General features: G+C 49.4%; 1 protein-coding gene across 8 annotated transcripts in view; it reads left to right on the forward strand.

Annotated features, from left to right (window-relative positions):
* The window catches only part of LOC724417 (uncharacterized protein CG43867), an 89,225-nt gene that overhangs the window by 49,204 nt on the left and 23,988 nt on the right, over nt 1–16,033 (forward strand). The window contains exons 1-2 of one of the 8 annotated variants that reach the window (XM_026443483.1): nt 2,779–3,453; nt 7,294–7,629. The exons of 6 other annotated variants lie outside the window; for them this stretch is intronic. In XM_026443483.1, the coding sequence (XP_026299268.1) occupies nt 7,555–7,629 (75 nt within the window). In that variant the 5' untranslated portion in view covers nt 2,779–3,453; nt 7,294–7,554. Of the gene's footprint in view, nt 1–2,778; nt 3,454–7,293; nt 7,630–16,033 lie in introns of those variants that run through there. One more of the 8 variants, XM_026443484.1, reaches the window with a different exon arrangement.

Genomic DNA, 16,033 nt, shown 5'->3' on the forward strand with positions numbered 1-16,033 from the left:
AATGGCCGGGAACGCGAGTGATTCGCTCCGTGCGATCCTGACATTCGTTCGTTCCTCCTATCTTTGTCCGTAGTTTCTGTGTTTCGTGCTTGGATGAGCAAGATCTCGAAACGATTTATCGCTTTGGACCCGTATTCGTTTATTTTCCGCTCTTGTTTACCCCGTCCGCTATTTCCTTTTTTCCTTTTCATCTCTCCCCCTCCCCTCTCTCCTATTTTATTTACATTTTCGCCCGTTTACCTTTCTATTTATTTACATTTTTCCTTTGTTTATTTACATTTTTCCCGCGTCATGCTCGAATAGCTACGTGGCTGCTATTTTTACGACAGGATTAAGGGATGAGAAAGCCGTGGTGCAGAGATCGATCGATGGTCCTCCGGAACGAATTCACCGATCCAAAAGAATACGAACGTATTATATACATACATATATACATATACACACACAATCAGAAATTATCCCAGTCGATTTGAATTAACGAGCGCTAAACGTATGTACGGGCAGGCACGCAGGAGGAGGAATGTGGGGAGGAAAAGCGGGCGATGGAAGTGAACTTGTTTACGAGCGGGACTTAATTTTCCTGGCGCGTAACAGCCGCTTCCGGTCCACTTGGTTGCGCGTGACTCGCCGTCGCAAGACGGCGGGGGCGTTGGAAATATTGTCGACGGTCAGTTTGAATCCAGCGCGCGGTTCGAATCCAGCGTTCGAATAAAGAGCACGCTCGTGGAGCTCCGCTCCCCTGGTTAATTTGGAAATAACGGAGAATTTACGACGTCTACGAATCTCGTTAAACCTTTCCGCGATTAAGAGATTCGCACATATTTCGGTCGGGTCGAGGGAAATTAAATCGGTTATCCTGTTAAGCCGGCCGGCCGACGACGCGGATCTTATTCTTAGATCCACGAACGGACGTGGTGCGTGGCGCGTACGTGCGTTTCGACGTCTAAACGTTTCGCTCGCGTTTCGACCGATCGCACGGATGGAATAATGGGGCGATAATGAAGAGGGGGAGGGAGAGGGAGGGAAGACTCGTAATCGTAGTAGTAGAACGATTTCTAAGATAAAACGAACGAATATCGCCTTTTCGATCCTCCTTCTCTCGGGGGAGGATTAAAAACAAACTCTTCCAGTTGTTCTTTGTAGGAGAAGAAGAAAAGAAGAAAAGTTTGTCGGAGAATCGTCGTTGAATCGATCTCGCTTCCTCGCCAACTGAATTCTTTCATTCTTTTAAAACTGGCGGCGTTAATTAATTGGCGGCAATCTCTGTATTTCCCGTACCTCGGCTACGAACATCCCCCCCTCGAGTTACCTCGAGTGAAATTGCCCGATTAAAACCTGCCCTCCCTCTCTTATCTCGCCAAATAAAAACTTGCCCCGAAAACCATCAAACCCGCCCACCGCCGCTCTTCGAACCACTTCGAATCAATTTACTCTCTCTTTCTTTCTATCTTCCTTTCGCGAAACTCTTCGTATCCGAATTGAAATTGGAGAGGGGAAGAAGTAAAGAGAAAGACAAAAAATCGAGTCGGAAATAGCTAGGTTTTCGCTAAATCGCAGGCAATTACAGCAGCGCGTAAAGCTGGTTACACGCTGGTCCCGTCATAGCCGCTCGTCGTTGTCGACTCGTAAAACGTCACCACGAGTCGGCCGTGGTGACACGTTGACGACCACGAGGCGAGATGATCCCGTGGACGCATCCTGCCCACGTTTCCGTGTTGTCCAGCCCGCGCGCCGAATATCAAGTGCCGGTACTCTCGCGCGGCTAACTCGCGTTCGCTTCCGCTATCGGTTTCTTGCGGTGACGGGCGTCAATACGATAACGTGACAACCCGTGGACGAGGCACCGTTCGACGCGCCTCGGCCAGGTTGTTTTTAAAAGGAAGGGAGAGACTTTCTCGTTTTTTCCAATCGAGAGTGCCAACTTCCTTCGTTTCCTTTCTTCTTTTCTCTCGTTTCCAATAAACACGCGAATCACAAGATCGATCTCGATAACGTTACATATCGGTGATCTCGAAGAACTTAACAGGATCGTAAACTTGTGCCAACCGACTTGGATATCTACAGGTATCTAGAAGCGGGCCTCGATCGATCACCGTCCGTATATCCCCGTCTCTTTCGAGGAGGAGGGAAAAATTCGCGCGAATACAACAGTCACGTAGCCGAAACTCGGTTCACGCTCGGTTAAATCCACTCTATGTATTTCGTATATAACAATCTCGTGCGCTCCTATCGCGAAAAAACACACGAGGAGTTACGCAATCCTCGACGCGAGCATCCCACGAGCAGCTTCCCTTTCCCTCCCTCTCCTCTCCCGATACCCAGTCACCCTCGTTCGTATCCGTTACGTAACCCTTTCTCGAAAGTGGGAGTAAAGAGCGGTAGGCGCGAGCAAGAGTTGCGCGAAAAAGGTGATTACGGTTAGCGGTTGTCAGCGCGAAAGAAGAGAGAGAGAGAGAGGAGAGCGTGGGTGAGAGGGCAGGAGAGGTTGCGGCTATACAGTTTGGCAGAACTCCCGATTCCGTATTCTGCAGTGATCCGCTGCATCCCCGTGCGGCGCGCGTGCTGTTGTTATTGTTGTTCACGGTGGAGGAACAGAGGAGAGAAAGAACGAGAGAGAGAGAGAAAGAAAGAGGGACACGCGAGCCGCGAGCGGGACGAGGACAGCGGGCATTTTTGTTTGGGGTTACAACGCGCATGTGACGTACGCCACGCTCTCTCCCTCTCCGTCGCTCCCCCTGTATATACGTCTCTCTCTGTCGGTGGCTCGAGCACAACTCGAACACAACGTTCCCTCTCAGTGGCCCGTGAACCGCGACCGGAGCAGCACGGTCTCGTTGTCGTTCGATCGATCATCGCACCGACGGACACGCGATCATCCCCTCCCCTTTTTCTTCCCACGTAAACCACTTTCTTCTTCCTCTCCCCTCGCCGATACACTCTCGACGACACTTCCGTGGCTCGCGATGCAAGTTTCCGCTCGACCTTGCGTGTGATCACGCATCTTTACTCGTCGCTACACGGTGAATCTTCGTCGCCACGATCTTCGCCTCGACTCGTGGACGATCGTGGTGTTTTCGAGAAGAAGAAGAAGAAAAAGGAGGAGAAGAAGAAGTGGTGGTGGTGGTAGTGGTGGTTGACGATCGTGGATCGATTCGATCAATCGTAAAATGACCACGATAAACTCGGAACTCGATTATTGGCGAAAGGATTTTTAACCGCCCGATCGAGGATACGGCGGGGGATTCGCATCCACTTGGTCGAAGTGGAAATCGTTCGGTGGGATTCGTAAAAGGGAAGAAGGAAGGTGGTGGTATGATATAATCGGTCGATAGAAGACACTCGACGCGACGGTCGTTCGGTTGGACCGTTATCGAGGAAAGTGGCCGCGCGGTTTAATTCGGTTTTATTCGCGGTTCAATCGACTCGTGAAATGACGATCGTAAGACACCCTCGGTAAGGGTAATTAATTGTCGCCCCGATTCTCTCGTTATTAACCGTGTGCGCTCTCTCTCCTTCTCTCTTATATTCTTATATACGTACCACCGTACTGTGCTTTCACGTGGGTCGATCTGCTTTTCTAATTAAAAATCGCCGCGCATAATTAAACGGGTTTCGTTAACGCACGAACGTTAACGAAGTTACGATAACGAGGATTCCGCGTTGTGCTCGAGGCGCGAAAAGCGGAAGAAGGGAGGGCGCACGCGACCAGCCTAATAACCGAGTCCGAATCGACGTCGGACGAGGGCGACGACGCTCCCCCCACCCCCTCATCGAGCACCATTTTTCGCGACCATATCATTTATTCACCCGTCCGCGAGACGTTATCCGCGATTCGATGAATTATTCTGGAGCATATTCGTTGTAGTCGTTGCGGATGAACAAGCATGCCGTCCTCTCCACGAGGCGGTGGGAGGAGGGGCTGCATGCTTAGTAAGAAGTTGGGTATTTTTACGAAACGATCCACGTTATGGAGGATAACGTGGGATCGTGGAGGTATCGGTTTTTGTTTCGTATCGAAAGAAAAGGAGAGGCCAAAGTGTAGTCTCTCTCTCTGTTTTTCGAGTATCTTTGCACTTTTCGTTTACGATGTCGTACAAGTTTTCTACGACGAAGTTAAGGATAGCAATAAACCGTCTCTTTCCCTACCCTTCCGCGTTTAACTTTCTTCTACCCTTTACGGGAATGACACGAAGCTTGTTTCGAAGCTTGTTTCGAGTTCCCTTTTGGATCCGGATGGGTATCGGAGGGTAGCGTGGAATGCGATCGAATGGCAGGTGTCGGTCGATCCGAAATAGCTGTCGTTGTTGCGGAGTCGTGATTGCGACACGCGTCGCACCGCTAAGATAATTAGCAAGCGCTCCGCGATACTAATTAGCGGGTAAACGCCGCGCACGGGCGCGCGAGAAAAATCAAGGGATCTTTTCGCGCTGGTAATTAATCGGTCCCGACTCGAGTTGCTAGCCAATTAGCAGAGTGCTCGACCGAGCGTGTGCTGCTGAGCCGACGTCTCTTTCGAGGGCTCTGAGCTGAATCCCCGAACGAGAATCGTCGCACCCTCCTTTGTTGTGCCCTTTTCTCCTTCGGTATCCACGTTTCGCGCGTGGGTGGATCAATTGGCAGGTGTTGTTGCAGCCTATATCGTCGATTCCCATTCCAAGCTTATTAAACGGGCGTAGCAGGGAGGGGGAACGATTTAAAGATCGTTTCGACGGGAAGAATCGGAATGGGTTGTGAATGGAAACAAGGGTGCAGCTGCGCGAAAAACGAAAACGGACGGTTTCAATCTGGGACGACATCGGAGTTACGCGGTCACCGTGGAGAATTTACCTCGGATGTGGTCGATCGGTTGCGCAACCGTTCTCCATTTCCTAGTTTCGTTCCCTCTCTTTCTCTCTCTCTTTGTCTATGGCGTTTAATCCGTCGATTTAACCGGCTGGCTCGCGAATACCTGTGCAAACTGGTACGTACGCGGCGAAAGAGAGGTAAAAGGCTGCATTGTCGATCGTATTCGGCCGGTATCAGTTTCCACTGGGCGGGGGCGGGCGACGGGTGGCGGCCGGTGGTCCCGGCCCTTTTTCAATTAAGCTTTGATCACAGGGACGAGATAAAACGCGTCGGCTCGGGGCTCGGCTCGTGTCGAGAGCTGAAACGAACATCGGTCGATCGGCGGTGGGACGGAGAGAAGACGGAGAGGTGGGAAGAGCGCGACGAGGGGCGATGCGACGAGACTCCTCTCTTTCTCTCTCCCTCCGCGATAAATGGACAAAAAGAAAAACGTTGGTTTAGCGGAATCACCTTTCGCCCCCGATCGCTTTTGACGCGCCTTTCACCGTGTCTATCCGCTTATTATACGCCGACGAACCGTGTGCCCTCGTAGCCGGCGAATCGGCGGAAACGCGAGATCCGACCGATCTCTCCGATTGTTTGCGATTAATGGGGTGAAAAGTACGCGTTGCTCGCCTTTTTTTTAACGCGATCCCCCTTTTCACGTGCTTGGCGCGATCGATATCCACCGCCGTGCGAACGGAAATATTCCGAAAACTTCGATTTCGATTTAACTGGATCGTTTCGATCGGAGTTACGATAAAAGGAAAAAAAGGAAGAGAGAGGGAAGAAAATTTTTTTATCGCGAAGATAGTTGGTTGGCCCATCGATCCGGAAGATAAACGAAAGCTCGGTCGAACGAACGGAGTCCCGTATTTGCGTGTTTGCGGACATCGCCGTCGAGTTGGCGTTTCGGTTAATTAAATACCCGTAGAAGCGACTTCTCTCTTTGACCCGCGAATTAATGATTCCGTTCCTCAAACACATCGACGATCGACGACGTGCAGGAATCGTGGCAAATCCTATCCGATGATTGAACGTCATCCGGGCGTCAAGAAGAAAAAAAAGAGAGAGAAAAGAAAACCGAGTCATTTCCGAGCGATTTCCAGCGTGGTATCCAGTTGTGTGAAAAATTAAATCGATCCTCGTCGCGTACTTGTCTCTCGTGGGAAATTAATCGGCGAACGATATCTCGGCTTCCCGTGGCGATTAACGAAATCTCGGGATCGAACTCGATCCGCGCATCGGTTTCTTTTTTCTTCCACTCTGAGAAAATTAATAAAGGATCGAGACGCGAATCTCTCGAATCTCCATTACGACGAAACTTTTTCTTTTTTTTTTTTTAGTGGCGAAGTAAACGCGAGAGAACGATATCCGGCCGCTGTAAAAATCCGTTGTTGGAGAGACTCGTAACAAGTTGGCGGAGAATGTATAACGCGTGAAACCAAACCGTGTTTCTTCTACTGCTGCCGCTTTTGAATTTTCGAAACGTTGCGAACGCGAGAAGGGGTTAACGCCTCCCGACACTTGACTACTCGCGTTTAATCTTCCCGGATGGAGCCATGAAAATTGTCGCTAAGATTACCGCCGCTCTTAAATTAGAATTCTCCGTTCGTTCCTCGACGCTGGACGAATCGATACCACGATGCGATAGCGTGTTGTTGCGACGAAAGAGAGAGAAAGAGAGGGAGAGAAGCGTCTAAAGAAACGGGCGGTAAGAAAGATTTTCCGTGACGTGTTTTTCGGTGGGCAGGATTAATTATCGTCGGAAAGAAGGCGGGAGGGAAGGGGAAGGCGAGGGGGAAGAGACGTCACATCCGAGACGCGCGTTTTCTTTCTCGGATCGGTCGTCGACTGCGTTTCCCTCTCTCTCTCTCGCTCTCTCTCTCTCTTTCTCTCCGTTTCGAGGGCTTCTTTCTCTTGGAAATCGGTCGTTCGTGCTCCAAACGGGGGCTTAAAAATATCCCGCCGCCCGAAAATAGTCGATTCGTGCGTGCGAGCACCCTCGACGTCCCGATGCGCGAGCACCGTCGCTGCCCGTCGCGAGGAAGTCCGTTTCTTTTTCCTCTTTTTCTTTTTTTCCTTTCACATTTTCACGAGGAAAAGTTGGAAAGCAACTACTCCTCTGCGTGAATAAATTCTCCCGTTTTAATTCATACGTCGGCGTTAAAATAGACGGCCGTCTATCGAATCCTCTCTTTTCCTCTTCTTCTTCGTCCATCAATCCTTCGAAGGGAGAACTTCTCGTTTCTCGATCTCGTCCGTGATCGACCGAGATTTTTCCAAGAATTTCCAACGTCGAACCCCTTTAAAGACTCCTTTAAGGGCCTTCTAGATGAGTTCTTTCAGGGGAGGAGACACAATGGAAAGTTCGGGAGAGAAATCACGGTTCCTTTGGGCAATACTTCTTTGCGAAACGGAGACTTCTATCGCGATCATAGTAATAGTCGATTCTTTTGTTCTTGAAAGAATTTGCAGAATTCCAAGTAGCCGCGTACGTTCGTTCTTCGCTTAGGAAAGCGCGATGTTCGAAACGAAGTAGTTCGAAGTTGCTCGTTGAAAAAATCGCGTGCTCGATGAGAAATGGTGTCCCCGTAATATCGCGATGCAAGAGTTGTTGAAGACGTCTAGAGTAAGTTTCCGGCAAAGGAACTAGTGGAGGGGGGAGGGAGCACGAGTGAACAGTGCGATCGGGAAGTGCGAGCGGCTGTGACGAGAAAACTGTGACAAATGGTTCAACCAGTGCGCACGGAGAACAACAACTCCGCCCTGGACATGGAGTCGCTCGAGGAGATGCTCCGCAAGGTAACAACTTTCCAACAACTTTCGTAAAAAAAAAAAAAAGGAAAGCTTCCACACACATACACATACATATGTTTATCCGTTTCGAACACGCGACTCTATATCATCGAGGATCCATATTTCAAACGCGTGCCATCGTCGTAATTCAGATTATAGGAAGATGTAATAACTCCACTCGACGAGCAAGAATTACGTCCCGTGAGTCGAAAGGAGTCGGATGGATGGCGGGGGTGTTTGAGGGGGGGAAGGGAGAAGGAAAGGTTTTTTAACTGCTACTTCCTGTAATGTATTCCGTTAGGCAGCGCTGAATGGACCACTTAGCGAGTATCCCGCACGCATGTGTGCCGGAGAGCGAGAGAAAGAGAGCCTCTCTAGCGTAAGCGCTTTAACGATTCTAAAGCCTTCCTCCTCCTCCTCCTCCTCCTCGCGTGTGTATATATATATATATATATATATATATAAAATATATGTGTGTACCCCCCTCGACCCACCTAATAACCACGCTAATGGTCAATTCAGCAGAAACTCCCCCTCGCCCATCGAGGACTATCGAGGACTCTCGTGTCGCGTTTTTTCCACCCGACCCTCCCGTAATTTTCACCCCTCGCGGCCGAAAAGAACAGCGTCCGACCGAATGTCGGTGAAAACGATATGCCCCCCTCCCTCCACTCTCCTCTCTTCTCTTTCTTTCTTCGTCGGTGGCAAAAGGGGAGCGAACAGAGAGGAGAGAGCGAAGCGGGTCGAGTGGGTGTGGACAAATAAGCGGGGACTTCGATGGAACGAGAACGAGGAAGTACCCTTTAGGAATTATTGATTCAGGAAGCGGGTAGTCGGTGGACAAACTTTCTCCCGGATTGGTTAAATTCTTCCACCTTGGCTTCCTTTTGTTTCCGACCGGCGGAGTGTTCGCCGGTGATAATACACGCGTTGTATATCGCGCCGTGGATGGACGAGGAGGGGAAGGAAGGTCGTGGTGGTCGCCTTGGAGGGTGATTCGTGGACACTCCTCCTCCTCCCTCCCCCCCTCGAGGGGGCCGTTCCTCTCGTTAACATAAACACACGAACGACTAAGTTGGAGTGGCTAATATCGACCCGGAGAGGATAGAGTTGAAACACGAGTGTATACTGAGAAAATATTAACCCGATATCGGCCCTTCATTTTCGAGTCACGATAAAATTAGCCGCGATATTAATCTATCGATGGAATAACATTTCCTTTAAAAAGGAAACTTCGTCTCGTCGTCGTGGTCGTCCTTGTTTGCGTAAGAGCTTAGGAAGAGGATCCTCGAGATAGATTTTTTCCCTCGAAATTCGCGATCGAGGATACATCGGGGATATTTGGATCGATGGTGAAAGGCCATCGCCGCGAAAAAGAAGGGGGGAAAAAAGTGTCTTTCTCTCCGAACGAGTCGCGTCCTCCTTTCTTTCCTTTTTACGAGCTTTTCCCCGCCACGTCCGGCCTTTCCGTTTCACGCGGCTTCCTTCTCTCTCTTTCTCTCTCTGGCCTTCTCTTCTAACTTTGGCTTTGCTCGACGGAGAACGAGACGAGGCCCCGAAGGTAGAGAGAGGGAAAAAGCTCGGGTAACTGCAGTAATGTAGCTTTAATGTAACGCGCGAGGGAAAGTCGTTTCCCTTTGACGATTTTCCACGTCAAACGGTCGCGCTGATTTTCACGTGCCAGCGTATTAGCTTCCTTTCTCTCTCTCTCTCTCTTTCTCTCTTTTTTTTTCCCACTCGCCACCAGCTGTCTCCTCCGGCCGCTCTGCATTTTTCTGCTTTTAGTCGGAGGTTCATCAGCGGGGAGGGGTGGTGGGCGAGGAAGGGAAAAAAAGCAAAAGCTCTCGATGATCGGGTAAAGCTGTCGCGCGACAGATTCCGGAAAGATGGAACGTTTGCCGAACGGTTCGTCGCTTTTACACGCCAGATTCAATCTCTTTTTCCCCCTTTCTCTCACTCTCTTCAACATTTTTTTTTTTTTTCGTTTAGGTCGATCTTTGAATCTTTATTCCATCCCTTCGTAAAAAAATCGGCTAACGCGAGAAAGGGGGAGAGAGAGAGAGAGAGAGAGAGAGAATTTATCCCGAAAATTGGAAGAGAAGATATTTTAGCAATTTTTCGAACGATTACTTTTTTTCCTTTTTTCCTCCCCCTTTTTCACCTGAACCACGTTTCGCACGGGTCCGCGACCCAGTTGATCTTTTTCTCGGCGGCATCTGCTTCTGATTTGAACGTTTCCAGCGTGGCTCATGAAACATTCATGGCCGATGGCCGCGGAAAAGCACGGTGAAATTATAAACGGCCCTCTCCTCGCCCTGGGCCGGTTTATTTCGCGTGTCTCGCCGCTACACCGTGGCTATTTTCATTTTAATTGGCGTTTGTTAAACCCTGTTCCCCCCTCCCCCTCGTCCCCCTCCCCCTATATTTTTCATTACTTCGACGCGGATGCAATCCGTCCACGTCCACCGAGGAAAAAGATCGCCGTCCACCGTGTAATTGTCGCTCAAAAGGCCAAATTAACCATACTCCGCCGACGTTTCTTCCTTCTTTTTTCTTCTTTTTTTTTACCAAGAGAAGAATTAAACGCGGTTCAAAGGGATCCATTAACGTCGCCTCGCGTTGTAAAACGTTAGGGCGGTTTTTCAACGATCGATATTATCCGATCGAGGGGGAGAACATTTCCGCCCGTGTTTCGCGAAAAGAAAAGAAAAAACGTCACGAGCTGTTACCGGTTGGTTTTACAAAGATAATCGGCCGAATTATTTATTGCCGAAACTTGTGTGTTTACCGTTCAACATACCGAACACTTGTAACACCGATAACGACAAACGTAAGATACGTAGATATCCTCCCACTTATTTACACAATCTTATCGCGATAACGAAATCGGGGGCGATATTATTGTTTCAACGTCGAAATATTCCCCAAAGATATCGTCGTACCTTTGCCCACCTTTGGAGGGAAAGGAGCGGAGCAAAGACGCATCGAGCGAAAACCGTTCGAGGAAGCGAGACGAAAAGTGGAAAACTGGTCTCTCCCTACCTGCCTTTATAATTTATGCATGGAATGCGTAATCCACCGTTGGCGGATTTGCATAGGCGAAGCTGGACCGCGTAAAATAACGCTTAAATAAAGCGCATCCACCGCCACGCCACCGTGTGCACCGTCCACCCCGTTTCGTGTTTGCCCGTGTACGGGGAGGGGGGAGGACACCGGTAATGCGGGACCATTTGTCCGCGAGAATGGAGCAGTTAATTGTCTCTCCGTTACCGTGCAATTACGTTTGTCATGCGAGATACAACCGGCCCGGTGTGCTTGCTTGCTTGCTTGCTTGCTTCGCCGTCTTCGCAATTAGTCGCGCAATTAGCGTTTTCTTTGCCCCGATATCGGGACGAAGATTGGTAAAACGGATAACGGATAACGGGGAGAGGAGGCATCGGGAAGCGGAAGGGAAAGAGTTAAGAATATATCCAGTATTTCCCGGGTAAGGTAATTTCGAGCGATCGGGATCTCGGGTTTGGGAAGCCGTTCGAAAACGCTGCTCCTCCCCCTCCTCCTTCCTATACAGGAATGGAAAATTTCGCTTCGAGGAGAAATTTCGCGGCGACACGAAAGAGGAAGATCGCCAATGCGAAAAGTTCCGCCGGAAATTAGAATCGATTACTTGTTCGGAGATGGATTATTATTCATAAAGAGAAGAAAAATTAGGAGACGGTACAGATTTTCGAGCTCGATCATCGAGTATCTCGTTGGAGAAAAGGAGAGTCCGAGCTTTTGAAATATTCTGTTTCATTGTTTTGGAAGTTTACGGTAACGGTTGGAAAACAGCGTGGAAAAGCTCGAATACTGGCAACGGACGATCCCTCGACCGATGACAACGACGACGATGATAAAGCTTCCTCGTAGCCCGTGGTCGTTGCCTTCTTCTCTTTCTCTCTCCTCCTGGAGTTACGTCTTAAAAAGGACGAAAAATTCTCTCTATGGCCGCTCGTAAACGTCCAGCCAGCCGAAATTGCATTGGCAGCGGTGCGACTGTCTTTATTTAAAAAACAACGAGACTTCGCTCTCCTCTTCCCCTTTCTCGAGAGCGTTCGTCTCTTTTGAAACTTGGAGGGAAAATTGGAGGGAAGGAATTGGAAGAGTTTCCCTCGAGAAACTCGGCGGAGAAGTTGGGCCGAAAGTTAAACTCGAGGGGCCATCGATGCGGAAAGTATTCGAGAAAAACGTTTGCGTGGCTCGTTAATCGGCGGCTCGAGATCAATTTCAATTTTCCACGAGGAGGAGAAAGGAAGGAAGGGAAGCCGCGAAGTAAATGGGCAACTAACGAGGAGGAGAAGCAAGTTTCGCGAAGCTCGGGCAAACATTCGTCTCGTTTTCCCGCGAGGTTTTCCCTCCTCCTCCGTCTACGTCATACGAGGGAATTACGAGCGTGTGCGGTAGACGGGCGGGTGGCGACAGGCGTAACGAATCGTGTAGCGAGGAATTGGAGGATCGGTCGGTTGGAGAACGGAAACAAATATCGCCCCGCCGGTTAACCGTTTCGCCTCTTCCGCTCCCTTCCCGCCCTCGGTAAATAGACCACCCTCCCGGAATCCGATTCCTCTCCCATATATCCGCCACGCGGGAGAGAAGTTTCTTTCGCGATCTCGTTTAACCGGGCCAGTAAATCTTTCCGTAACAATTTCCAACGTTTCTCGTTCGTTTAACGCGAGCCGAGGAGTGAAAATCAAGATGGAGAAGAATTTTGAAGAATGTACGCTCTGGCGAGGTTGAAAATTCGATCGAGGGAAAAAGATACGTCGCTAAATCCTCTCGAACGATCGTCGAGGGGGTTTGCCGCGTCCTCTTCCTCCCCCGTTAAAAATGAGACTATTCGCGAGCACTTTGGCGCGAAACGGCGGGACGCTTTGTCGGGAAATGGTGAAAATATTTCAGGGGCTTTTCCAGGCCGGGGTTGACGCCATCGATATAATAAGAGGCGCGGATGGCACGGCGGGGCTCTCTTCTCCAGCCCCCTAAGCTCTAAGCGCAGACCTCATCCGGCCCCGATAACTTCTCCCACGGGCAGAAAATAGAAACGGATAGAGTGGAGTAGGGGTGGCTTATGTCTCTCTCTCCCTCTCCTCTCGCCCCTCTTCGATATCCATCCTACCTTCCTTTTTTCATCTCCTCGTCTCCTCCTTTTCTGTCCTCCTCCCTCCTTCCCTTTCAAAAGACTCGACCGCGACGTTAACCGCGCGATCCGAGAATCATTAACGTTGTCCTCGCGCGTACGCTTCGGGGAAATTTACGAGCGTGGAGGAATTATGGCCGGTTCAAAGGCAAGCCTCTTGAAACGATTCCCGGTAAACGATATTTTCGAACCTTTTAGGCGAATGGAAAAGCGAATCTCTTAACCGGAATTGAACGCACATATTCTCTCTGTCTCTTTCTCTCTCCACGAGAGAAACCTAGTTTTTTCCCATTTTTCGCTCGCTTGCCCCGAAATTCATCGGCGAATTTCGCTTCGTTCAAATACAGCCGGTTACTTAGCGAAATCGAAGGTCCCTGTCCCCTCCTCTTTCTCCCTTGGTCCCCAACGAAGAAGGGGGAGGTCCATCCATTTTTACGCGTCCAACGCGGTTCCATCTTAATCCGTCAGATGGATGGGAGAGGGAGGGAGAAGATCCGAGAAACAGAGAGCGCGGCGCGCTCTCTAATTCAATCTTGCCGGAACGAACCGTCCGACTCGATTATACAGGCCGTGATATACATCCTTGCAGAGGACGAAAACCGCAAACGTGGCACGATCTTGGCCCGCTTCCGGTCTGGGGATGGGGAAATTTCGAAATCGAATTTCCAGATTATCTCCGCTCTCTGCCTCTTGGCGCTGGATTCCCGGCGACGAAGCGACTCGGGAGGAGGAGAGGGGGACTCTTTGACGGTAATCCTTTGACTATCCCCCCGTGCGTGCTAATTTGATTCCCCGTTTAAACAAATCTCTGTATTAAGGCCGTCGCCACGAGAATCGAGAGGAATCTCGATCGAATTTCGATCGTTCCTTCCTTATTAAATTAATCTGATCCAAGCAATAATTAATCGTCGAGGCTTTGAGAGGCCACTCTCGCTTCCATCCAGCTCCTCCTAGCTATTTTTCTTGTCTTTTTTTTCAGTTCAATTAGCGAGCTGCCTCGATCCCTCGACCTAACGCTCGACCGAGATCCCATATTTCTCCGAATGGCGGGGAGGGAAACAGGGCCGGTTCGTCCCGCAAAAAGCCGCTTAGGCGACCACGCGAAGGGCGGAAAAGCTCTTGGACCGTTGTTTCCATCCCCCTGCACGGATACACGGCAAAGTCGAAAGACGTGTTTTTCCAGTTTTTTTCGGCCATCTCCCTCCGCCCGAGGAAATCCTCCCCTCGAACGGCGGGGGTCACTGGTGAAAAATCCGCGATTCATGAGGGAAAAAGATACAGGAGATTGTATCGAGGATTTCCTCTCATACTCTCGAATTTCTCGACCGATCCAGCATCCATTTAATCGTGACCGAATCTCGTTGAAAATCTCACTTTATTTACATACATCATCTCCTACGTGAACGTCTTTCCTCGAACGCGAAAAATTGCCAATAGTGGATAATTGAAACGTACGGGAGAATAGTTCGTTAAAACTCGTTGGAGCTTGGACTGTATACGTTTTTCAATACGATGCGGGCGAAAATTAACGCTGGAATAGGAGAAAAAAAGAAAGAAAGAAAGGAAGGAAGACGAGTGGGATTGGTGTTAGTCAGGAGGACGGTTTCAACTCGCCCCTCGTTGAAAAATGCATAACGAGGCGAGCACGGCCGGTTGGCTCCGCTGCGTGCGGGCATAATATCAGCTGCGGGGAAACGGAGAAAGTGGCTGGACAGGTTGGTAAGCAGTCGGCATGCGGCGGAATGGACAGGTGTCGGTGACCTTGAAACCGTGCCCGCGCGCCTTCCGCATTCGTGAACAATCCGCGAACCAAATAATTCAAATTATAGCCGGACGGCCGCCCTCGATCGCTCTCCCCTTCCCTTTTTGTATCGACGATCGGATTCCCTGCTGCGTTAATTCGCCCCAATTTTTTCTTTTTTTTTTTCACTTCTTTCGAGCTATTATTCTCCATGATCGAACGATCGGTTGCACGGTTTGTAAAGGAACCGATGTGGAGGAACAATAAGAGCTCGATTAAAAGTCGAATTCCAGCGAGGGGAGGAAAAATCGAGAATTTATATCGAGCTCGCGGCTCGGATTTTAGAAGAGAGGAGCCATCTCTTCGCCATCTCTCCACCCTTGCCCGGCCGCGTAACGGGCCAATAAAACACTACGCGGGACGCATCTGGGTTACGAGCCGGGAACCTCGTTTCTTTATCTCGCGTATTATCCTGAACGATTCCCTCCAATCCTCTCCACGCTGGGAGAGGCCTCACGGATGGAGATTCCATTCCTCGTCACTGTCCTCCTCTGTACACCGATAAACGTTTAAACCACCCGTATCCGTTCTTCTTCTTCTCTTGCTTGCGTTTTAAGATGCTTCCTCTATCGAAAAAGAAAAAAAAAATAGCCAGGCAAGAAAGCTGGTTCGTTCGAACTTGTTGTTGAGGAGAATCGAAACACCAAGTCTTTTGCATCCTACATTTTCCCGTGAATTTATATCCCGTTGATTTATCAATTCGAGAGTGGAGCGAATCCATTAAACCGATTAAAGGAATTACGCAACGCGCTTTATGGAAATATATATATATATATATATATATATTCGTTCCATCGATTAAAGGGAAAACACGGTTCGCGAGATTAGTATTCGGATTCTAGTTGAATGGAAGGCAACCATCGGGATGATATCCTGCGGAAATTCGTATAGATTTCTAATAGATGCCCCTGTGACCTTTCGCGGATAGATCGGACGCAGTTCGATTCGTGGTTTTATGTAAAAGAGGACTTGCCGCCTCTCGCGTGTAAGGAAGAGAGAGAGAGAGGGGTATTATTCAACCGAATCGACGCGGCCGACCGATTTCTCCTATCGAGACGGCGGCCGCTTCACGTTCGACTTATCGCGGCACAAAGCGTCGCTTATCAGCTGGAACATGCTCTCTCTTTTTCATCTCCCAGCAATATTTCCAAACTTCGATCGATCCGTTCGATGGGGGAATCTTTACCATTGAAATGCATTAACTTGCAGCCAATAAAAGGATAGGTAATAAAAAAGGAACGGTTGGACGCTTGGGATCCGAGAAAGGAATTCTTCTCCTTTCCTTCCTCTAAGAATTCGTTACTCGCCGGGACAATTTTCGAGGAACAATTTTACTCTCAAATGAATTATTTCGAATCCATTTATTTGTGTTTCTCAATTATATTTACGAAAAAAATTCTCCATCGAAATTACCTATCTGTAGAAAAAGAAAAACC

The sequence above is a fragment of the Apis mellifera genome, linkage group LG10 (genome assembly GCF_003254395.2).
Source record: "Apis mellifera strain DH4 linkage group LG10, Amel_HAv3.1, whole genome shotgun sequence".
NCBI lineage: Eukaryota > Metazoa > Arthropoda > Insecta > Hymenoptera > Apidae > Apis > Apis mellifera.